Raw genomic sequence first — 25,597 nt, forward strand, 5'->3', positions numbered from 1 at the left:
GCCTGATATTCCTTCAAAAGATGTAGACCTGAGTATATGGCATCAGTTATCGAGGGTATGGATAGTTTGCAGCTTGAAGATCCTATTTTAGGTGGTGGGAATTATTCTGGGCCATTTTTTGACAATGTCCCCACTGATCCACTTAGGTGGCTTCTTGATTTTCCTCCACAGCCATCAGCATCATCAGGTGGTTCCAGATCGATCCGAGAGGAGAATGGTGTAAAGGTTGGTGATATTTTCTATAATAAAGTCCAATTGAAAGATGTTGTGAAGCAATTCACCTTACTTAAAGGATTTCAATTTGATGTAAAAAAGTCTGACAATAAGCGGTGGGAAATTAAGTGCAAGGCTGAAAATTGTAACTGGTATATACATGCAACCAAGTCCACAGTCGGTGAAGTCTGGGGGATCAACTCTATGAATCCTACCCACACATGTTCAGTTGATCAAATCATGCCACATTACAGACAAGCTGGGGCCCGAGCCTTAAGTCAATTAATGAGATCAAAGTTTGTGATGATTGATCGAATTTATCGGCCTAAGGAAATAATTGTTGACATCGCCGAACGACATAAAATTGATATTTCATACTCACAGGCTTGGCGGGCAAGAAATTGGGCTATAAATTCATTGAAGGGTTCACCAGAGGAATCATTTATGCTTTTATCAGATTATTGCTACAATCTTTAGCGTACTAATCCGGGCACCGTTACTGCTATTGAAACAGATGATGACCATCGATTTCAAAATTTTTTCATGTCATTAGGATGTTCCATTCGTGCATTCAGCCAATATCTCCGCCCGGTTATTTGCATTGACACTACATTCCTTAAAGGTCGATATCTGAGGCATTTATTCATTGCGGTGGCTCTTGATAGTAATGACCAGATATATCTAATCGGTTTCGATGTCGGTAAAAAGGAAGATCATGACACGTGGTGTTGGTTTCTTCCGAGGATTAAAGAATGTATCCATGACCTATCTGAGTTGGCAATAATCTTATATCGACATCATGCTATATATTCGGCAATGGCTGAAGTCTTTCCAGATGTCCACTATGGATGTTGTTGTCATCATCTTCTGTGTAACATGCGGGCAAAGTATAAACGAGACTCAAAGGTATAGTGTTTTAAACAAGTAATTAACATTGTAACAGTTTATCTTTTTCATACATTTTGATTATACTCAGTTTTTCTTATTTTTTACCAACTTATAGGTTGCAGGTGTATATTGGAAAGCGGCAAAATCATACACAGAATCAGACTTTGGGGTGATGATGCAATCTCTTGACTCGATGAACCCTCAAGCTGGAGCTTATCTACGGGATGTCGGATTTGAGCATTGGTGTAGAGCTTACTTTCCGGGACATCGATACAACACCATGACTACTAATATTGCTGAGTCATTTAATGCCCTTGTCAAACATGCACGGGGCCTACCTATAACAATACTCTTAGAGTTTATTCGTGGTACCATGCAGCGCTAGTTTTACTAGTTTATTCGTGGTACCATGAAATTTGAAAATTACATATGAAAAAACCCTAAAACAGAAAAAACGGATATAAAATTCGAAAACTACGCGATCAGAAACCCTAGATAAGAAAATTCTCAATTTACCCCCTCATGAAAATTCCTTAATTGAAAAGGTCCACTGTTATATGACAAATTTCAGAAAAACCCACTGTGTTCTAACGAATCTCCTTCGGCTCTCCAATATTTTAAAAAAGCCACTTTACCTCCCTAACCCACAGTCAATGTCTGCTGACCGTGGGATAAATCGTTTGACCATGGGAAACACTGTTCCCACGGTCGGACTGTCGATCCTTTCGGCAGCCATTTCGACCAAATTTTGGTTGTTTCGGCCTCCGATTTTCACATAAATCAAATCTACATGTTGTATAACACAAAACCCCTCAATCAATTCAACGAAAACAACCAAGAATCAAAACATTTTAAGCATTGTTCAAACCATAAACCCTAAAATTTCAAACCGAAAAATCTCAATCAAATCTCAATAATATGAGCAATAACTTGATCCAAACAAGATTACGGGAGATATACTAACATTCTTTGCCATTTGCGGTTGCCGGAAAGCAAGAAAATCTGTGAAAATGAGGTTCACCATGGGAGAGTAGGAAGCTTTGGAATTTTCTTTGAATTGCACAATGAAAATTGCAAATATTACTGTGGGAAGAAATGAAATTTTGTTGTGTTTATAGAGAGGGGTAGTTTTGTAATTTTTCCAAACCCACAATCACATGGGAAATTTCAAAAAAACTCGATGTGGGCTAAGGACTCTTCCCGACACCCCAATATTTTAAAAAAGCCACTTTACCCCCCTAACCCACAGTCAATGTCTGCTGACCGTGAGATAAATTGTTTGACCGTGGGAAACACTTTTCCCACAGTCGGACTGCCGATCCTTTCGGCAGCTATTTTCGACCAAATTTTGGTCGTTTCAGCCTCCGATTTCCACATAAATCAAATATACACATTGTATAACACAAAACCCCTCAATCAATTCAACGAAAACAACCAAGAATCAAAACATTTTAAACATTGTTCAAACCGTAAACCCTAAAATTTCAAACCGAAAAATCTCAATCAAATCTCAATAATATGAGCAATAAATTGATCCAAACAAGATTACGGGAGATATACTAACCTTCTTTGCCATTTGCGATTGCCAGAAAGCAAGAAAATCAGCGAAAATGAGGTTCGACCGTGGGATGACCGTGGGAAAGGGGAAAGTCTGAATTTTCTTTGAATTTGCACAATAAAATGACCGTGGGAAGTGATGAAATTTGCTGTGTTTATATATGGGGGCAGTTTCGTCATTTCACAAAACCTGGGCATTTTTGCTTAAACCTGAATTTTTTGGGCAATTTCGCTTAGACCCCCTTAATTTTGCCTATTTTTTATAATTTCCCAATAAATAAAGGCATTTGCATTTTAATATTCCTTTGTTGCTGACATGCAAAGGCGACGGTTATTTCACTATTGAAGAATCTATGTATCTAAATTTCGAACCAAATGAAAATTTTACTTCATTATTCTTATTAATTTGTGTGGCAAAACCCATCAATTGGTATCAGAGCGTCATTCTGGGGGATGACTGAAGGGCACGAGGACTCAAGAACTCCAGCGAGAGATGGTTCAGCTGGTACAGGAAGCTGAGCTGCATCAACAACGATTACTCAAAGAATCCATCGACCTCAAGAGCCTGATCTTCATGTAACAGAAGCTAGTTGATCTGACTAAAGAGGGAGTCACGGTGGGAGTAAACCAGAGGTCTTCCTAGGGTCATTCCACGAAGGTGGAGTGTCCAAAGTATAGTGGAGAGGATCTCGACAATTGGTTTATCCGGGCAGAATACTTCTTTCAAGTCTCCTGTGGCGGCATGGCCCTTGAATGGACCTTCCATGCAACCCCGGTGCCTGAACTTGAAAGCAATAACTGGAGGCCCACTGAAAGCCTGGAAAACCTCTAGAGCAAACCCTCTTGGAAAGTTGCGGTGAAAGCAGTGTAAGATGAAATTGAAGTTTCTTCTTCAGGATCGTACACTCTCCTCTCAACTCCTTTGGTAAAGAAGTCTGGAAATGCGGATTGTATGCTCTACCAAGCTATCCGATTTCTTGCATATTTATTGCTTTCCATCCTGTAGAGTAATTGAATCAGGATCAACACTCAATTATATTATAGCCACTGGCCGAGTTTATTCGGTGTTACCATTCAGGCTAAAAGTATGGTTCTTTGCATGGACTGTTTTAAAATCTTTGATGTCCTTCTTGCATCGAAGGCTGAGTTTTGCAGCGCAGAAGCTTTTAAGCATCATTGACAATGGCAAGTTTCTTTGCCTGGGATGGTCAACAAATTCCCTGGTAGTTATTGCAATTTTTCCTGGAGGAAGTAGGAAGCTCTTAACAAATTGCAATGAACAATTGCCAAATAAAGGTGCATTTTACTATAATGTTCTTGAAATAAGCCTCTCTTGATTTGAGCTTTACACCTGAATCATAGATGTGTCGAGCTACAATGTTTTTAGACTTGGACCGAACATTAACTCAGTGAAAGGCCGATCATAATCAACCAGTGGTCAAATTGGTGTAGTTGGATTGATTACTATATAGATCAACAACAAAAATAATATTTGAAACATTTTTCTCTATTTAATCATTATATATAAAATCTGAATTTTATTTATTTAATTAAAGTCTGCTGGTCGCTGCCTCAACCCCTTAGCATTTTTCTCAAAAATCATCTCTAATATTCTTTATGATGTCTTTCTCAAGAGATCCCTGCCTCAACTCCTTAGCGATTCAGTGAATGCTGCAAAATCAGACAAACCAAGATCAATATAGTTCAAACCAATTTAATATTATATTTCACTGATTAGTCGTCTACATGCATCTAGCTGATCCTTGGATTCGATTTGGGCCAACCTGATTCAATCCACCCCTCAATGCATGCCCTCTTATACATATCAATAAAATTAAAATTGTCAAGGAAAGCAAGTACTCACGTTTCACAGTTGGTTTTTGAGGAGACAGGGAAACCAACATCAATGTGGCAACGGGAAGGAAGCTGGCTCAACAACCAATCGTTTATCGGCACTGGCCCGGCACCTTTCTTTAAGCAGCGGCAAATATCTTTCTTGTCGTCAACGCTTTTCACGGATTGAGCAAGCTGTTGCAGCCCAATGCAGCAGGTAATGCCAGGGTCTTTTGCCTTGCCAGTGACATAGTCCACACATCCAGCTGCTTTATAAACCAGAGAGCTACATTTAACTGTCGCCTCACCGTCATTGGCAAGGAAGAAAAGGACTGAGAGGAGAAGCAGCATGGAGAAATAGAGGTTCTTCATGGCTAAATATGGTAATGTAACAGTCATAATAAGATCACCCTGGTACTATGATGATGAGCTTGTTTTCTTGATGGGAAAATGAAGTGGGGACGAGGGGTTTATATAGTGAAGCTAAGGGTAGCCAAGTCCGGTTTGAAAACTTCTACAAACTAAAAAAATTTTAAATCAAACCAAACCCTAGTGATCATGCTCTGTTGAACAAAAGTGGAAATAATTAAATAATAATTTTATTAATATTGAACAATTTTACGAAACCACACCCAGACACCTACTTCTCACAACACTCACTCAAACGCAAACTCACAGCACTCAATCCACTTAACTGACTCTTTATTTTACAGCAACTCTTAACTCACGGCACACACTCTTTTTCTTTGCAGCTCAGAGCTCACACTTCCTATTTTGCACACACAAATGGCTGGACTTCAGGCCTATTTATGCTTGTTAAAGTCGGTTAAATAGCCGACTTGAATTCGTCTTCATGCTTTCTCAAGTGGCGGCCTGTTGCTAGTTGGTTTCAAGGAAAAATCTAGACATGCAGTGCACATGCTTCTTGATTTTTAGAGAGGCAGCAGCTACTTGCAATGAAACCCCACCCGTATTGGTTGGACAGGTAAACTAGGAGCACAATAATCAGAACCAAATAAGTCAAAGTTAAAAAAACGTGACCTAAATTTTTTCTCGAACCCAAATTTTTTTCTATAAATTCTAATATTTTACTGATTTTGTTAACTCATAGGGTCAGGCAGCAGCAACTTGCAACTATCGGAGGCCATGCTTTCTCTTGTGTGATAAAGAAAATTCTGGAGAGAGAGAGGCGATGCTTATATTTAACAGCTTCCAAAGTCTAAATGATATTTCAAATGAAATAAAACTATATATGAATGGCATCTTTGAATTGTGATCGATTACAAGGAATTAAAAAAAAAACAAAATTAAATGAAACCGGGTAGAATTTGTCCAAACCAGCTGTAGAATTTACTTAAGATTGAAAGACTTGTTCAGCTTCATCTTCTGATTTTGAGTTTCAAACAGATTCTGATATATATACCTAATTAATGTTGTTTGTTTTGCTCTTCAAAGAGACCACTCCTCTCGGGTCACCAAATTCACCCTTGATAACCATAAGTAGAAACTAATCCCATGGTTTTAAAAACCAGCATCGATAACCACAAGTGGGAAATTAATCTCATAGTCTTAAAATTCGGATGGGACTAGTTGGATCGTCATCCAGCAGTAAGAACAGTTTTGATTCACCTAAAAACTATTTTTTTGAGTTAAACCAAATTGAAAATAATAGTTCAACCGGTTAGATTGAATGAAACCCACATTTAACATTATAAAAAATCAAAATTAAAAAAATCAGTATTAGGATTTGGACCTAAAATCTCATTTATCAATTTTAAACAAGTGTATTATCAATCAAATTTTATTTTTGTTTTAAAATAATTCTGAATTAGACCATTTGGACCAAGTAGTTCAACCAATTGAATTGGGTAAAAACCGGGTTTGACCTGGTCAGCGGAACAAACAATATTTTAAAAACAAGATTTTTAAATTATTCAAGAATAAATTATTGTACATGTTTAATATCTCATCTCTTTTAAGTACTCTCTTAAATAAATTAGTATTTGTTCGAATGATTAATTTAGTTCTAATTAAAGATAAAAAAAAATTAGAAAGATGGCATAAAACAAGTATTTTTGTTACATTTGTTTGTTGTAAATAATTTATTGAAAAGAGTTTATATGAAAAGATATTGTATATTAATTTATACTATTGAAAATGAATTTATAAGTATCGTACACACGTTGATTTATCTTTATATGATATAGTAATTTTAAATTAAAAATAAGCTATCAATAAAATACATAATGACACGTCAATTTTTATATTCATATTTATGTAACTATAACAAGGTTAAACTTACAAATATAAAACTTTTATACGATATTGATAGAAAAAATGATGCATCCATTGGAAATGAAAACAATAGCTTCTTTTGGAACAGATTTCATTGGAGAATAGTGACACTAACTAAGTTTAGTCAAATCGATCCATTATCTATGATCCATCTATCTATCAACTGTAATGAAATTTTCATATCTCATTCAATTTATATTCAATTTCTAATCATTTTCAATGAATAAAACCAATATTTTCATAATGACCTAGTGGAGAGGACACTCTTGTTAAACTGACAATCACACTATTTGACTTATGGTTAGATTAATTAACTATCTAAAAATAATATTTAAAATAATTTTATATAATTTATCATTAAATATATAATTTGAGTTATTTTATCATCAAAATAAATTTAGTTTTATGATATATGTGTTCAAAATTGATAAATGAGATCTTAAGTTAAAGTTGGAATAATGATTTTTTAATATTGATTTTCTCATGGTAGTCGGGTCGAACTCGATTTTTTCTCAATCTAACCATTCGAGCTACCCAATTCAATTCAGTGTAATTCCAAAAATGATTTCCAAATAAACTAAAACTATTTTTACTGGCAAGTGAGGGTTTAATCGGTCAGACCAACTAATCCGATCCAATTTTTAAAACCATGAAAAAAACTACAATTACACAATAAAGTTATCTATCTCTTAGATTTGCTATGCTTTGTCTTCATTTTTCTTTTCTTCTTCCATTGACATATGAGTAAGATCAAGACAATAGTAATTGTATTTTGTTTGAAGATCTTCGTGGCATAAACAACATACTATACTTGATGCGGATTCAAGGCCAAAATCATCTACAAATCTTTATTCGACCCAAAAAAGATAAAAGATATTACTGTAAACACTAATTCAACATATATTCTTCAATGCATGCGAGACAAAGCCAATTAACTCTAATTGGGTCTTATCCATCCAACTCAAGTCTTGGGTAACTCCAATAGCCCAAATCCAACTTTGGGTTATATCATGCTCAAACAGGACAAAGTTATGTTATTTGGAAAAAAAACATATGAGGAACTTTCCTAGTCCACTATTTGTTCACTCATTTGATGATAATTTATTTAAATTTAGTTTGAAATCAATTTTGGGGAAAGACAAGGTTGACTTTCCTAATCGACTACTTATTCACTCTCTTCGTAATAAAATATTTGAATTTGAATTGAGATCCATCTTTTGTACTAGTTCTAACGTTTGCTATTTAGATTATGGATTTGTTCTAGTGGTCAAAGATTGTATTATGGATTGCACCACTTTGTATTTGGCCTATATAAATGGTCTTATTATCGCTTCTAATCTTTAAACTTAAAGTTTATTTGGATGGAAATTTCTAGATTGCCCTTGAGAGAGTTTTCTTAAATAATCAATTTCCACAGTTCAGGTCTTGTAGCTTGTATTTGTCAATATCAGGATGGCATATTAAAGTTTACGAGGTATTCAAATATTCCCTAATTGAACATGTATAAAAGCATCTTATCTACCCTAAAACTTTATTTGTACTGCATAATTTAAAGAGAGAAGAAGAAAGAGGGTAACCGAATTGTAACTCAATGAGAGCTCACAGTGATATCCACCCGAGATGAGCAAAACAACTCTCCAGGATTGCATGAATTTTATTTTGCGGCAATCTCTTCTTCCTTATACAGAAGAAAATGAAAAATATTCAGCATAATTGAATTGTCATTCTAATTAGCATTAACCTTGGCACCCATCAACATAATTGAATTGTCATTCTAGTTTCCACAAGTATACCTCATCAACATTACAATCTGCTTTTCCCAAGTCAGCACAAGGGCAGATCACCATCCAATGTGGCTCTGGAATGTACTGAAATTTATAATGCAGTAAAGACAACAAGAAACCAGCTCCAGACGCACACCTAGATTTCATCACATCAATCTCACCATCTCACCTTGAAAATCTGTGTCACAAATAGAGTCCAAGTAAATAACATATATTGAGAAGATATAGAATTTACAAGGTGTTACAGGTCAAAGAGAGAGATTCACCAGATGTAACCAGTAAAAAGTGCAGTGCCAAGTCTTGTTCAGTTAATAATGTGATTTCTGATTTGATCGCCCTTAGTCCTCTGGTCATGACCACAGTAAAGACTTACATCACATTCTTATATTAAATCCAACTATATCCTGGATCCTTAACAACATCATTTTCATTCATTAGCTGTCTCACAGCCCTCAAGTCCTCCCATCTTCCTAGAGAAGAATAGATGTTAACAAGAAGTGAATAAGTAGCAGAATTTTTTGGGTCTAAGCGAAAGAGTTCTTCTGCTGCCCTTTTTGCTAAGCTTATATTAGAGTGCACTCGACAAGAACTTAAAAGAACCTCCCATATAACTGGATCATCTTTATATGGCATCTCATCTATAAGCATTTCTGCTTCATGGAAACGACCAGCCCTACCTAGACAGTCCACCATGCATGTATAGTGATCTAACTTCGGCTCCAGATGATGTTCTTGCTTCATGGAATTGAAGATTTCAACCCCTGCATCAACCAGTCCCGAGTGGCTGCAAGCAGTCAAAACAGCAACAAAGGTTATATCATCAGGTTTCTCACCTGAAGCAATCATGTTCTTGTAGAGACATATAGCCTCATCTCCATATCCATTCTGAGCATATCCATGTATCATCTCATTCCAAGTGACAGAATTTTTGCCATGCATCATATCAAAAAACTTCCTAGCTCCATCTACATCACCACATTTGCAATACATATCAATAAGTGCACTCCCAACAAAGACATCATTAACACATCCATCTTTCTCAATTTGAGCGTGAACCTGTCTGCCCTGAAACGAGTAAGATAACTTTGCACAACAACTCAACACAGTCGCAAAAGAGAATTGAGTAGGAAACATCTCGTTTTTTCGCATTTGCTTAAAGAAAATCAAAGCTTCTCTATCTTGAGAATTGAGCGTATAACCTGCAATCATAGAGTTCCAACAGACGATATCCAGTTCAGGCATTTTAGAGAATATGAGTTCTGCCAATTCTATCTTCTGACACTTTGAATAAACACCTATTAGTCCACTGGCAACAAAATTGTCAATATGAAAGTCATCTTTCTGTGAGACAGCATGGATTTGTTTCCCAGCCTCCAAAAACCCCATTGCTGAACAAGAACTGAGGATAATAGCCAAAGTAGTCCGATCAGGTTGCAACCCTCGAAACTGCATTTCCCTGAACAGCTTTATAGCTTCCTTGTGATTCTCATTTTGGGAATAGCCAGAGATCATAGCGTTCCATGAACTCACACTAGGAATCAACATGCTATCAAACATTTCTCGTCCGGTTTCAATATCCCCAGACTTGACACATGCTGCAAGCATATTAATATAAGTGACTTCGTCAGGTTCAAAGCCACCAACTTGCATTCTTTTCAAACATTCAACAGCTTTCTTGCTTTCATATCTCTGGCCATACCCAGCTATCATAACATTCCAAGAAACAACACTGACTTCAGAGAGATTAGCAAACACCACTTCAGCACTGTCCATGTCCCCATTCTTTGCATACATATCAAGTAACGAATTACTCAAATGAAGATCTCCTTTAAACCCAAGTTTAATTGTAAGACAGTGCACTTGTTTCCCATGCACATTACTGAAAAACCCATCATCATTCTCAACAAAACCATCAGAATCCCCTCTGCTTCCTCCTCTAGCACAAACACCCAAAACACTAGACAGCGACACAGAATCAATACAAACACCTTTCCTACACATCAACCTAAACATCTCCAGAGCCTCACCAACTCTATCTGTCAGCGCTAACCCACCCATCATTGTGGTAAAACTAACTTCATTAGGCTCATCCATCTCCCCAAAAACTCGAACGGCACATTTTGTCCACCCACACTTAGCATACACACACAACAAAGCATTACCCACATAAATATTCTTATCAAGACCAATCTTAACCGCCAGGCCATGACACCTCCTCCCTTGCACAACATCCAACACAGCAGCACACGCACTCAAAACACTCGCCAATGTGAAATTGGTAGGCAAATAACCTTCCTCAGTCATCCGACTATAAATCCTCAATGCCTTTTCTTCAAACCCTTTTCGTACCAGTGCGGTAATCACATTATTCCATGAGACAACATTTCTTTCCGGCATTTCATCGAACAACTTAGACGCGAGTTCTAAATTTTGGGCCCTACATTGGGCGCTCAAGATTGCGTTCCAAGAAAAGATGTCTCTGCGCGGCATTTGATCGAACAGGTGTTGTGCAGATTTTGGGTTGTTGCATTTAGAATAAAATTCAATGAGCCGATTGGAGAGGAAGGTGTCATTGAAAAGGCCATTGCGAAGAACGTAAGCGTGAATAAGCTTGCCTGATAAATGGGCTTTCTTGTCTATGCAAGACTGCAAGAGATTTGCCACGTGCAGGAAGATGGTCGTTTTTTTCGGTTGCATATTTGTTTGCGCGGGTAAATTATTATTTGAATGGTTTAATTTGTAGGATAAAAAAAATAGGTGGGACCGTGGGAACCTTTCATGGTTAATTATAATTTTACCCTTCAAGGATCCTCACCCAGAGCTAGGTGCGGCAATAACCCACTCGTGTGTTATTAGTAAATAACAATTAAATTACATAATAATATGCCAATTTTTACATCTCTATTCACACTTTGATAGGGTAGTCGAAAGATAAATGATCATATTACTTTTAATTATTTTATTTTTTATAATATTACTAAATTACCTCTAATCATGGTCATCAACGATCTAATCAAATCAAGTTGACGAAATTATAATTAAAAAAATGGGTAACTCTGGCTAATCACACTAAGCAACGTGTGATATGCTAAATTTGGCAAGCTCATACTTGGAAAGCTGCTAAGCAATGGTTGGATCGCACTTAAGATATGATTCAATGGGTAAAACTAGATAGGTGCAATTAGGGGGTCAAAATATACACCATGCAGGTGTACACTTATTTGGTGTAATTCCAATCAAATTGCAGGTTTTTCAATTCAATTTGATAATTTATACTAGAATACGTTTTTTCAAAATTTTGAAAAGAAAAATGATTTTTATTCTTTTCTAAAATTAGATTTTTACTAAAGGCTGAAAGACTTATTCCCACCTAAGGTTTAATCTATTCTCAAATACACATTTACAAGGTTTTAAAAACTCACATACTTATTTATTAGTTAATTTCTGTTAGAATTTTTAGTAAGGGTTAAGGATAAAACTGTTATTTTACCAATAACATTAAAAAATATATAATTTTATTCATTCCCCCCCACCCCCCCAAGGTTTTGAAAATGGGCATTTCACCCTAGACCTCAACTTTGAAAAGTGACTTTTTTCCTCTACATCCCTAGGATTTTCTTCTCTCTAGCGACAGGCACCATGTCCTTCCTCCCTTCTCCTGCTACCACTATCAACGACTCCGATGACAAACGAAGAAGCTTTGACCAACGACAGATCATAAACGAATCGAATCGAAGATGAAAAATCAGATTCATCGTGTTTTTATCAAATCGGCTCTAAATCTATCACATTTTCGTCGATTGCAACTGACAAAGCCAAATCGTTGGCTCTTCATTGATTCCAAAAATGATTGTCAATTGCAGCCAACAAAGTTAAGTCAATGACCTTATCAATTTGTCTTTGTCCAAACGAAGACTCGTCTTCACACGAGTCCACAAGAAGGGAGAGAGATTATCGGATAGTGCCAGTTGTCAAAGAGGGTGAAGTTTTGTAGGAAAATTAAAATCCTAGAAAGAAAAGTGAATTTTTTAAAATTTAATTATAAGAAAAAAAATTATTATTATTTTAAATATAAAAAAAAATGAGATAAAATTATATATTTTTTAATATTACTGATAAGATAATAGTTTTATTTTTAGTTTTAATTAAAAATTTGATTAAAAATTAATTTATCAATAAATATTTAAATTTTTAAAACTTTGTAAATGTGTATCGAGAATTATACTACAACTTGGACAGAAATAAGTCATTTGGCGTTTTCTAAAATAGATGTTTTATCTCCTACGACAAGACCTGAACAAACCCACGGGTAGTAACTTTTCGAAATGACCCACCGATACAGATAAGAATTGTTCCAGCTTGTAGCTCGCAAAAGAAGCCTCAAATACAACATGATCACTTCTAAAACCACACAACAGAATTCATTAAATAGCTATTTCGGAGTCACTCCACTCCGTTTGACAATTACATACAATTACTCTTCTACCGTACTGGTGGCACGAAAGCATCTATCAAGCCACCATCTCCTGCATTATCAAAGACAAATGTATATGGAACCCTTAACTTCCACGGCTATAATTTCATACCCGGTTGTTTTCAGAAAGCTAATAAACAACTGCATGCCCAGTTCATTGTTAATAAAATCAACTCCAATGCTTCATTGGGTGCAAAGATTTTGGGTTTTTATGTTCTTTATTGGAATTTTATGGGCGCCAGACTTGCTCTTCTGTAATTATGGCTTGTAGAGCTCTGTAGATGTTAGATTAGGGAAGATGGTTCACGAGACGATTTGTGAACTGGGGTGAGTTTGATGTGTTTGTGGGGAATTCTTTGACTCAGTTTAATGCAGAGAAAGGTTGACTTGCTGATGAGCGCGTTGTTTGTTCGATGAAATGTCTGAGAGAGATTCTGTTTTGTTGAATGTGATGTTTAATGGGCATGTAAAATGTGGGGAAGCAGATAATGCAATAGAGAGATGTTTAAAGAACCGAGAAGAAGTGAGATGAAACCGAATTCTGTGACATTAGCTTGTGTTTTGTTTGTGCTGCTGAAGGAATGATTGAATTTGGTATGCAACTTCTTGGCTTAGCAGTAAGTTCTGGTTTGGAGTTTGACTAGCACTGTTGGCTACGTATTCAAAGCGTGAGCTGTTGTGTGATGCACAGAAATTGTTCGAATTGATGCCTCGGATTGATTTGGTGACATGGAAAGGGATGATTGATGGACAAGTACAAAATGGTTTTTGGAAGAGGCTTTAGATTTGTTTCATAAGATGACATCTTCTTGCGCTAAACCAGACCCAATCACCTTTTCAAGTTTTCTTCCTTCAGCTGCTGTATTAGCATGTCTTAAACAAGGTAAGGAAATTCATGGTTATATGATACGAAATGGTGTGCCTTTGTATGCATTGTTGAAGAGTGCACTTACTGACTTATACTTCGAGTGCAGGGATCTGGAAATGGCATGCAAGACTGTTAACCTGAGCACCACTAGTGATGTTGCAATGTGCACAGCAATGATTTCTGGCTTTGTACTTAAATGGGATGAACGACAATGCTTCAAAGAAATTTAGTTTTTAATTCAAGAGAAAATGAGTCCAAATGCTGTAACCCTAGCAAGTATATTACCAGCAATTGCTGGTTTGGCTGCTCTGGAATTGGGGAAGGAATTATATGGCAACATCCTAGAGAACAGGCTTGATAGGAAATGTGTAGGAAGTTCAATGGTTAAAATGTATGCAAAGTATGGAAGGCTGAATCTTGCTCGTAAAATTTTTTTAGAATGTTTGGAAAAGATGCTATTTGTTGGAATTCAATGATCAGAAGTTGTACCTATAATGGGAGACCACAGGAGGCATTAATCTTTTTCATCAAATGGCGTTGGGAGGATTGAAATATGACCGTGTGAGCATATCAGCTGCTCTTTCTGCTTGTGCAAATTTACCTGTGCTGCATTTTGGGAAAGAGATTGATGGTTTCATGATCAAAGGTACTTGCAGCTTTGATCTTTTTTGCTGAGGGTGCTCTGATAACATGTATGCTAAATGTGGAATATTGTATTTGTGTTTGACATAATGCATGGGAAGAATGAAATGGCGGGGAATAGCATCATTGCTGCTTATGGAAGCCATGGTTACCTTGAGGACTCTCTTACTCTTCAATGAAATGCTGGAAAATAAAATTCAGCCTAATCATGTCACCTTTCCTGTAATAATCTATGCTTGTGCTCACACTGGCCAAGTTGATGATGGAATTCACTACTTCTGTTGTATGACCCAAGAATATGGGATCCCAGCTCATCAGGATCATTTATGCATGAGTGGTAGATCTGTTTGGTCATTTGGATAAATACGGTGCCATTTTCATCTGATGCAGCTGTTTGGGGAACACTGGTTGGAGTGTGCCAAGTCCATGGCAATGTTGAGTAAGCCGAAGTAGCTACAAGTTCTTTTTTTTTTTAAAATGAAAGAAAGAGGAGTTGAAAAGGTTCCTGGGTATAGCTGGATTTTGGTTAACAAAACAACCCATATTTTTGTTGCTGCGGATGAAAGTCACCCAGAGTCTGCTCAGATCTGTACATTGCTGAAGAATCTTCTACGTTAGTTGACCATATCTGCCACTGCATCCACACCACAAACCTTGAAGATGTGATTACCGAAGAATGACCACTTCTTCATCTCCTCACCCTATCATCAAAGGAATGTTCTTCAAACAAAGGTATTGCTCATCCATCTACAAGAACCATATTTTTTTTATGTATAAACTTGCATATTCTACAAGGTAGAATCAATACATGACAGTGACAAACTGACAATAGAAAATGAATTAAAAATTATTAGACTTGTAAAAATGTAGTTTAATAGATTCTACTGTAATTTTATCTAATAGACGGGCTTACCAATAACGAAAAGTTGCCACTGCAGCATCAAAATTCTTAATTTGTTTAGGGAATTATTAGTTTTTCTGTTGAGCTACATATAAGAAAATACATTAGCTTTGATGATTTTTTAGTCTAAAAACATATGTTGAATGACACAAACCAAAAGAACAAAGGAGTTCGGCGAACATGAGGATCTGGTCCTGTTCATAGAAAGTTAACCTCTAGGAGCATGAGAAGAACTACCAAAAATGGTAACAATTTAGATCACATTTAATTGGATTTTTCTAGCTGGGTAAGATAATAGATTAAACAGATTCTACAATCCATAAGACTGTTATGTCTATAAAAGAATTAGATGCTCAAGAAATATTTTCTAGAAGGATACGCTTGACTCAAACAAATCTCAAGGAAATTAAAGAATTAGATGCTCAAGATATATTTTCTAGAAGGATACGCTTGACTCGAACAAATCTCAAGGAAATTAGAAGTGACTTAGAAAACTAAGTTTATTGGTCAATTTCCACTTATTTTGGTAAAGCTGATTAGATTCCTTAAAGGATTAGAGGAAACATTCATGCACCTAACTCTTACATCTTTAACTTAATCTAATGCTATAGGGAATAGAATTTATTGAAGTCAAAAAGAGAAACAATTAATATTGCCAATTGAATTATTAATTACTTTCTTGGCTGCTGGATTAAAATAGAAGAAAGCTAAGTGTCAGTAACACGTTTTGGATCTAATACCTCAGGAATTTTTATTCATATTTCTTGAATTTCATTAGCAGCATAGGAAATAATTGTGGATTGGCATTATTTCTGCATCTTCTTTTTGTTAACAGATCTTGAGCTGTACTTGTTTGTGATTCTATTTGTATGCTTGAGTAATTTGAGGACATAACTGCGTATTCCTAGGCACTGTGCTCAAACTTTTACATATCTCATTTCCATATCAGAAATTCTAAAGATTTGTAGGGAAAGTCTGCTTTTGAATATGGTGTGTAGGGTAGAGATGTTAAATGAGTCAAGCTGACTTACCATGATGTGTCACAATCTAACAAATATTTTCTGGAAGTACAATGACACACGATTCACTAGTCTCAGTTTCACCCCACACCACTTAGGCCATGTTGGCATATAAATCTTGATTTTTCTCAACGTTCTTGCATTATTTCATGTAACACCTTTTGATCTTGTTGTACCGCATCAAGCCTAATTTAGAAAGAAAATCCCCAACAACAGGAAAACGCTTAAAAATCCAAAGTACACCCACGAATCACAGCTTAAACGACACAAACACAAATCTGATTTGAACCTTGGAACAACAAAAACTCTCCAGGATATGTAAAAGGATGAAAATTTTCTTTCACTAGTCCATACAAAAGAAGCAAGTTGTGCGTGAATTGAAGGAAGTTTTGTCCTCATCAAAGCTCAAAGTCTTTCTCTTCAACTACTTTATTGAGAAAAATGTTGAAAATGAAGATGATAATGGCCCATAAGTAGACTTGGTCTTGGTATAATTAAAGCCAAATTGTGGTTGTAAACAGATGTCCCTAAAGCAAGAAACACCTTTTTGGAAAAAATTTGGCTTTATCGCGAAATGGGATTTTCATCATGTAATCAACCATTAAAATGGAAGTAATAATTGATAATTATATCAAAATCCTGTTCTTTGATAAAGATTTTTTTGTTCTAACAAGATATCTAGGATTTTTTGTTTTGTCATGGTTTTGGTGAGTGTTGACACAACTATAATTGCAATTGTTAGGTTAGGCTCTTTGAAATTCATTGATTTGGTGGTTGGACTTGGTCAAATGGGATTCCTTATCACAAAAAAATATATTAAAAAATACTTAGACCAAGGTAACTGATAAGTTATTGATCTAATGCTTGAAAAAAATATTAATTGATTGAAGAGCAATAGTATGTAGACACACTTTTGAGTACATCATTAGGTATATAAATGATATATTATCATATGATTTGATATTATTTAAAATCACCCGGATACATAGTTTTTATTATTGATAAGATCACCAATATCACAATATAAATGAACTTTCACTTTAAAACCATCAAAATTTGAATCCCATTTTAGAATTCATAATGTTTTCACCCAAACCCATATTCACATTCATTATAGGAATCAAAACTGAACCAAGTTTGAGTTGGTTTTGATCGAATCATAAGTTAAATTATTTTCAAATTTCAATTCATCAAACTCGAATTAATTTTTTTATATTTAAATCAATTTCAAATTTAGCATATTGAAACCAAATTGATGTGGCTGAAAAAGTGTCTTTAAAGTAACATCCACTAGAAAAAATGGGCCTTTGCCTGAATTGGATTGTGCATCATTTGACAGTGTATGGAAGCAATAATTGAATTAACAAATTAAAATTTTATTTAATTTTTTTATTGGGATTTCTCTTAACCACTTAGATAGCTTAATATATATATGTATATATTTTTTTAAGATCATGGTTTTGATGGTGACCTCAATGCTTTTGCACTATCAATTTCTTGAAATTTTAAATAGGAGAATTTGATAATTTATTATTTGTTTGGTATCAAGTTCTTCTTTGTTTTTTCAAATAAGCCTCGCAATGCAAATTGCCTACATTTGTTAAAAGAAATATTTTATGAGTTTTTACCTTTGAAATTCGATGAAATAATTAAAAAAAATTAGAGTTTTATAAAGTTGGATTCGATTCAAATCGGGTCTAAATAAGACTAATTTAAAATCAAATCAAGATTGAAAAATTAAAACTTAAATTTGGATTGAAAATAATTAAATATTTTTTTAAATAAAAATTTTTCCAAAAGCTTTTTATTATAATTTTAGCTTTAAATCACATTCAGATCAGAACACAGCTGGGCTTCTTCACTTTTTTGTTTTTCAATTTTCTCCGCTTTTGAGCTTTAGTTTGGTATTGAAAGCGTCTTAAAACCAATCAATCAATGAATTGGCCTGATTGGTTAATATTTAATTGAAATTATATGTATTCAATTTTAAGTATTTACATAATATATTATTATAATAATTTTTAAATTAAAAATAAAATAATATATAATTATATAATTTTAAATATATAAAATTAGCCGGATATATTTTGGTGGATTTTTCAACTGTTTTCAAGTCAGAAATTTCAAAATTTAGGTTGGCAATGGCAACACAACAAAAAATGTATTTGTGTCAATAATATCATATCAGAAAAATTCCCCACAATCATTATAACATATTGAAAAATGGATTATTCATATGCACACATTTAATCTAAATTTGAATTAATTTGCTCAAATTTACAATTAAATTCGAATAAATTAATTTTAAAGTAAAGTTTTAATTTGATAATTTAATATAAAATCGATTTATTTATCTATTTAATAATTTTTTTTATTTTTTTAATAATAATATTCACTTCACCGATGAATTTATTATGCAATAATTTAAGTTGTGTATCATAATTTCAATCGAAACTCAAATTAGTTTTAGATTCATCTCGGTTGGGATCAAATCTACTCTCCACATGCACCATATCCATTTATTATATTTTTTATTTTATTATTATTATAATAATAATAATAATAGCAGTAATTATCCAAAATTAGGTTGTTCAACATTTTGTGCCTTCTTTCTCTTCTTTTTTTCATAAGCAATCCCTCTAGCTTTGCTCTGTTCATCTCTAATTTCCTTAAGGTAAAGCCTCACAGCAGGGACGCCAAAAGGGTTATTCTCCGGCCGGCCTCCGTTCTCCTCAAAGGCTGCCCGGAGTCTCCCTATAATCGCGTCGAGGCTCCCCCACGCCTGGCGGAGTGGGCAGGGACAAGGAGCCGGCGTCTGAGAGAACCCAAAAAAGGGACAATTCTGAGCATGCACCTTGGTTTTGCCAAACTGATCGAGATACTTCAAAAACTCAAGCACATGAGCTCCGCTACAACGCGACAGAGCCAGCGGCGGGCGGTGCTGGCTGAGATACTGCAGAAACGTGTTCCAGTCTCGCCTTTTCTGCGTCTCGTATCGACTGAATAAAGGTAACACCAGCGGCGGAGAAGGAGAAAAGACTGAAAGTGAAGATAAAACTGAATGGTTTTGGTGTTGGCGGTTGCGGTTGTTCTCAGTGCGAGAAGTGTTGGTAGTAGAGGAGTAGCAAGCGGAGGCAGCGGCTGCAGCTATGGCGGCTGACATGGTTGAGTTGAAATTATTGTGGTGGCCCTCTGGGACAACGATGGAATTCCGAAAAGGCTTAAAAGAAATGGAAGAAGAGGAGTTTGAAGGCTATCTGATAGGAAAGATGCAAGATGGAGATGGAGAATCAGTGGTATATATAAAGAAGGAGAGGGCAGCTGGAGCCGAAGAAGCTGGTGACGACAGAATAAGAAATGGAGGAGACAAGAGATGGCCCATGTAGAGAAAAATCCACGTCAAGAAATAGTGTGATTGATTTGGATTATTTATTGCCACTTTTAAACGTCATTTGCCACCCCCAACACAAATATTTTCCATCAAATTTTTGGAATTATTAGATAAATTAGAAAGTGATACCCACTTATTTAAAATTATTTTAATATTTTTTTAATAATAAATTAAGAATAAAATAATACTTATTCGTAAAATACAATATAAGTATTTAAGCACACTATAAAAATTTTCTATTATGAAATTTTTATCATAGACATAAGACAGTTTCATAATATTTTTATAAATCAAGCATACAAATTTTGTACACATTAACGTTTTTTGAAATATTTGTATTACCCTAAGAATGTTGGAGTAGAAGTTCAAACGAATGATTGTTAGTGGTCAAGCTTCATCAAGAAGGTTTTTCGTTTAAAAAAAATCGTATCTATTATAAAGGGATGGTCAAACTCGATCAAAAGAAGATTTTTATCACTTAAAATACACTTAAGAGGTAACGAATGATTGTTATGTTCCACCCCAAATAAATGGTCAAGCTTCATCAAGAAGGTTTTTCGTAAAAAAAAATCATATTTATTATAAAGGGATAGTCAGACTCGATCAAAAGGAGATTCTCATCACTTAAAATGCAATTAAGAGGTAACGAATGATTGTTAAGCTCTACCCCCAAAGAAGTGGTCAAGCTTCATAAAAAAGGTTTTTCGTAGAAAAAAAGTCATATTTATTATAAAGGGATGGTCAGACTTGACCAAAAGGAGATTCTTATCATTGAAAATACACTTAAGAGGTATTTGGTTCGAGTATTTAAAGATTACTCTAATAATTTTTCTTTTATTACTAATATTATTTGTACTTAAAATATAAAAAAATTACCAAACTAATTATGCTTTTATTATAATTTTATTTTTATTTATTAAATTTTTAAAGTAAAATACTTTTATTTTCAATTAATATAAGAAGTAACATAAATAATATTTTTAAATAGTTATAGTCAATGATATTTAAAAAAATAATATTTTTTTATTTTTTTATTACGTATAACCAAATACAATAATAATTAATACCTACAAGTTATTATCAAATATTGTAATAATTTATAACTAATAATCTTCTAAATAATATATTTATATGGAAATATTTTATATTTGATAATAAAAAATTATCCGAACTAAACGTATCATTATTGATTACATCTTATATTACCATATGGTAGTAAAAACTTTTGTAGGTATTTAAAAGGAGATATTGTCGGTCTCTCTAGCTCTTATTGTAGAGATTTTGGTTTACCTTAGTTTGTGTCTTGGGTTGTCCTCTTCATCGAGAAGGATGAGTGTTAATTGTTCTCGTATCCATCTATTAAAAAACTCATTATTTTTATTAATATATACTTTTACTTACCAAAAAAAAAATCTTATTTCATATATCTCATGGGATATATATTATACATGATTCAATAAGAAAGAAGGTCGAGCGAACACCATTTTTCTAAAGGAATTGATACATCGATACGATAAACTATAAATTTTTTTCAACTAAAAGGTGTTTAATCTCAAATTTAAATTTGAATTGAACAAATTAAATTTCAGTCTTAATTTATCGATCTCAAGCAAGAATCAAACTCGTTTTTAGAAATCGAGTTAAGTTTTAACTTGTTCAAATTATATTTAAAATTAAATTATTTTTTAAATCAAATTCAAATTTTAATTCATCAATCTTAAATAAAGCTCGAATCTAACTCTTTTGAATTCAAATAAAGTTTGATTTGACTTTAACTCAAAGCGAATCCTACACTACAAGTCATGAACACTTTAGCATATAATATTTATTTACTTTATAAATAGGATCAATTCTGTCAATAATTAAGGAAAAATTGGAATAATTATAGAAAAAGTACTTGATATAAATATGATGAAACAGATAGCGCAGGAGGAGGAATATTTCTATACCTCCTGCTTCCACCTCCTGAAAATATTAAATAAATAATACAGTGGAAAAATCTCATGCTTAATCATTTTCATTAATGGATACCCAACTTTGTTGATTACAGCTTGATAAGTTGCCTCAACTGGCTTCCAATCAATACACGGTATCGTCTCCTACACGGCTACGCTATGTATTCTCAATAGTAGGAGGATTGCTGGCTCCCCATTGTCCTTGTCCATGCTTGAATTTGTCCATGATCAGCCTCAAAAACTTGTGTGAGATTAGAGAGTATAAATGAAAGTTCATATTTTTCTTTTTTATATGAGATTCAAGGATTATATTTTACGTTCTTTTTAAAATGAGATTCAAGTCTTTAAATTTTTTATATCATTACACTTTTTTTTATGTGTATGATGTTCATTATTAGCTTTTCAATTTCAAAGTGAATTGTCTAGAAAGGTGAAGAGATTTGGTTTGTTTCTTTTGATAGATGATAGTTGAATTACGTTATAATACTATTCACCCACTCAACCTTGGGTTAATTTGATTTAACGACCAAAATAAGTTTTTGTCATACGTTAGATTAGAGTTGACATCGATTTCTAGTTTAATTGTCTATTCTAAGTTTTAAATCAGTATTTTACAAAAAGAATTAGGGAAAGTTTCTAAATTATTGGAAAAACATTTTACAACATAAAAAGAAAATGTAATACTATATATACTCATTTTGAGGGTATAAAAATATAAATACTTATATATATTATCATATGATTAAGTGTTTTTTTTATTATTAATTTAAAATATCTAATCATATGACAATACATATTAAATATGTATTTATTTATATATTTAAATAGGTACGTATAATTTTATTAAAAAGGAAAAAGAAAAAACAAGTCAGTTAGTGAACTTTGTTTTGTAATTTCTGAATCGCAAGACAAATTATCAATTTAAATAACGTGAACAAAAAGAAGTTGATTAATATTTTTAAACCTGGATTGGGTGTTGACGCAATCAAATGATTGGTCTACAGGTTGATCGGTCTAATCATATGACATCAATATGATTATCAAACTAATTTGATTTAACAATTGAACTGTAATTTGATACTATTCACCTAGTTTAATCCCATATCGATCTCATCCAATGCTAAAACGGGTTTCAGCCAAAAACCTTGACTGAATTTGACACTAATTTACAATTGACAAGTTGGGGTTGGGGTTTTGAATATACAACTCCACAATAATTATTAAGTGGATCAAATTGTATATCTTTATTTTTCCAACCAAACATATTACATCATATCACAAATTTTATGGTCACCAATACTTTGTTATAGTGTTAAGTTGACCTATAATTAGTAAAATGACAAAAATAACCACGAGTCGGAATCTATATTTCTAAGTTTATAGTTTAAATTTATTATTTATTTACAAACTCACCAAACAATAAATAATGAAGTAAAAAGTTACAAGAATAACTAAGTTTTTTTTTTGAAACCATCTTTTTGTAATCACGGTGAAAACTTTATCAAAACGCTTTTTTCACAAGTTAGATAACATAATTATAAATATAAATTTTTAAATAATCGATCAAATTATATTTAAAATCTCTTATATTTTATGATTTTCTCTCATTCCTATGTAATAAATCATACATAATTACTAATTTTATTGATCATTGTTATATCTTATCTACTGCAAAACTCGAAAAAAAAAACATCAAATATATATGATTTTTGTTATATAAAATAAAAAACACAAAAATATTTTTTTTATTTAAATACTCTGTCACACAAAAACATATTTATTTATGTGAAAATTTTCGTTAAATATATTCAAATTGAAAACATATTATATAAATGTTAATTTTATTTTTTTTTTATAATCGGGACCGTTTATATTGGTGTATGAATGTTAATCGTTAATTATATAACCTATAAATTATACATAAATTTAAAATTGAAAAGGAAAAAAACAGAAAACAGAAAATAAATGCCAATGGGAACCTTTCATTTTCAATAAATTATACAAACAACTACACAAAAAAAATATGTATTGACAAAGAAAATGAATTTCAGCCACAAGTCTAAGGAGCCATTGAAAAAATTGGCAATACCAAAAGTGAGAAATGACAATATAAAAAGTAAATAAAATAATTAATGATTAGAAAAGTAGTATTATATATACAAATAAAATATATAATTTTATGTATAAATAATAATATGTTAACATATGATTAAATAATTTTAAATGAGAGATCAGCCAACATTCAACATATGATAACACGTCATTATGTATATAGTTTTGTTATTATTAGATAAGATTAGAACAAAAGTATATTTAAGTAAAGTGACTCTGATGTGACCTATCATGTATAGGGGTTGGGTCATATCAAATGTCGTGCAGATCTTTCTCTAAAGCTTCTGACACCGTTCACAATTCTATAATAAAGTGTGCCAAAAATAAGAGGTTTATCCAATCGACCTATCACGTCTAAATCAGGTATAAGATTTTTTAATGATTAAAAATGAAAATGAAAATATTGGTCCACTTTCTTTATTCCTCATCCATGCACTTTCAAGTTAGTGGGAGCATAAAATCGTTTTTTTTTTTTTTTTAAGTGCATTAATAATAGATATAAATACGAAAATAAATATTAATGTATTATTATATAATTAGATATTATTTTATTTTTAATTTAAAATTATCTAATCATAGGATGACATATTAGTATTTATACTTATATTTGTCTCATTATTAGTATATAAAATATTATTTTAAAACTTTTATTAAGCCTATCGAAATTACACTCTTTTGAAATTAAAATTAAAAATTAGAAAATTCCATCCCCATGCATGTACATTTTCATTTTTAATTGGAGTGGATGTTTGGGTTTGATAATACTATATAGAAATAATTAAGTATTAACGAGTATTAATAAATTGATCAGTCATTATATAATTAAATAATTTTATATTTAAAATAACAAAAATAATTAGATCATTCATTAACATAATGATACAATCAATTTATTTGAAATTGTCAATACCAATCATTTATATATGTAATATCATATTGCGTTTACTTTGTATAAGAGTAACAAAATTATTTGGGCAAACCCTATAAGCTTGACATTTTAAAATTAGATTTTTGGGGTAATTAAGGAGTAATTTGTGTGAACTTACCAGGGTTAGAGTAGAGGAACCTCACTCTTTTCAATGAGGTCTCTTATTTTGATTAAGTTTAAATTTAACTGATCAAATTCAAACAAAGTTTAATTTAAAATTGATTCAAATATAAAAGAACTAATTTAAGATCGATAAGCCAAAATTCAATGTTAGTTAAAAAAATAATCTAATATTAATTTTGATTCAAACCAACTTGGACTCATACCCTTATTTTTCATCCCAATAAACTTGTCCATGTGTTTTGCTTTTTATATATATATATTATCCCAATAAACCAGGGAAAAGAGATGCAAACAAGAACCCTAATTAAAAGGGTTTTTTTTTTTTTAATTTGATTTTTTTTATTTGAACAAGTATACACAATTTATGGTCCAAACAGGCCCAAAAAAGGCACCGCTTTTGGGCTTTCAAGACTGCAAAAGAAAAATATGCAAACTTTATTTTTAGGCCCTTTAGTTTGTATTTTTCAAAAAATGCTTTACAAAATCAACATTATTAAGGAAAAATATTTTGAATTACGTGGTATAGGTTATATTAGGGTTAAATTTAATTTGGGTCAAGCCTGAATATGACTAAACTTGAGATCAACTTGAATTTAAAAAAATCAATTCAAAAT

General features: G+C 32.9%; 3 protein-coding genes and 1 pseudogene across 4 annotated transcripts; 1 reads left to right on the plus strand and 3 right to left on the minus strand.

Annotated features, from left to right (window-relative positions):
* Positions 1-4,059: 4,059 nt before the first annotated feature.
* On the minus strand, positions 4,060-6,152 carry LOC123227685 (non-specific lipid-transfer protein C, cotyledon-specific isoform-like). Its single transcript, XM_044652784.1, has 2 exons — positions 4,523-6,152; positions 4,060-4,329 (listed from the first exon to the last, which is right to left on the minus strand). The coding sequence occupies exons 1-2, from the start codon at positions 4,888-4,890 to the stop codon at positions 4,320-4,322; spliced, it is 378 nt and encodes a 125-aa protein (XP_044508719.1). The 5' UTR covers positions 4,891-6,152; the 3' UTR covers positions 4,060-4,319.
* Positions 6,153-7,380: 1,228 nt separating this feature from the next.
* LOC123227683 (pentatricopeptide repeat-containing protein At4g20770-like) lies at positions 7,381-11,379 on the minus strand. Of its 2 annotated transcripts, none has more exons than XM_044652782.1 (3): positions 8,837-11,379; positions 8,580-8,748; positions 7,381-8,460 (listed from the first exon to the last, which is right to left on the minus strand). In XM_044652782.1, exon 1 carries the CDS (start codon positions 11,265-11,267, stop codon positions 8,958-8,960), a length of 2,310 nt encoding a protein of 769 aa, XP_044508717.1. In that variant the 5' UTR covers positions 11,268-11,379; the 3' UTR covers positions 7,381-8,460; positions 8,580-8,748; positions 8,837-8,957. The 2 variants fall into 2 exon arrangements, with proteins under 2 accessions (XP_044508717.1, XP_044508716.1); XM_044652781.1 differs by having other exon boundaries at positions 7,383-8,464.
* A 2,463-nt stretch (positions 11,380-13,842) lies between these two features.
* LOC123226782 lies at positions 13,843-17,929 on the plus strand (annotated as a pseudogene).
* A 1,059-nt stretch (positions 17,930-18,988) lies between these two features.
* On the minus strand, positions 18,989-19,792 carry LOC123227684 (protein G1-like1). The gene has a single exon (XM_044652783.1). The coding sequence runs from the start codon at positions 19,635-19,637 to the stop codon at positions 19,047-19,049; it is 591 nt and encodes a 196-aa protein (XP_044508718.1). The 5' UTR covers positions 19,638-19,792; the 3' UTR covers positions 18,989-19,046.
* Positions 19,793-25,597: the final 5,805 nt, after the last annotated feature.

The sequence above is a fragment of the Mangifera indica genome, chromosome 10, assembly GCF_011075055.1.
Source record: "Mangifera indica cultivar Alphonso chromosome 10, CATAS_Mindica_2.1, whole genome shotgun sequence".
NCBI classification, from domain to species: domain Eukaryota; kingdom Viridiplantae; phylum Streptophyta; class Magnoliopsida; order Sapindales; family Anacardiaceae; genus Mangifera; species Mangifera indica.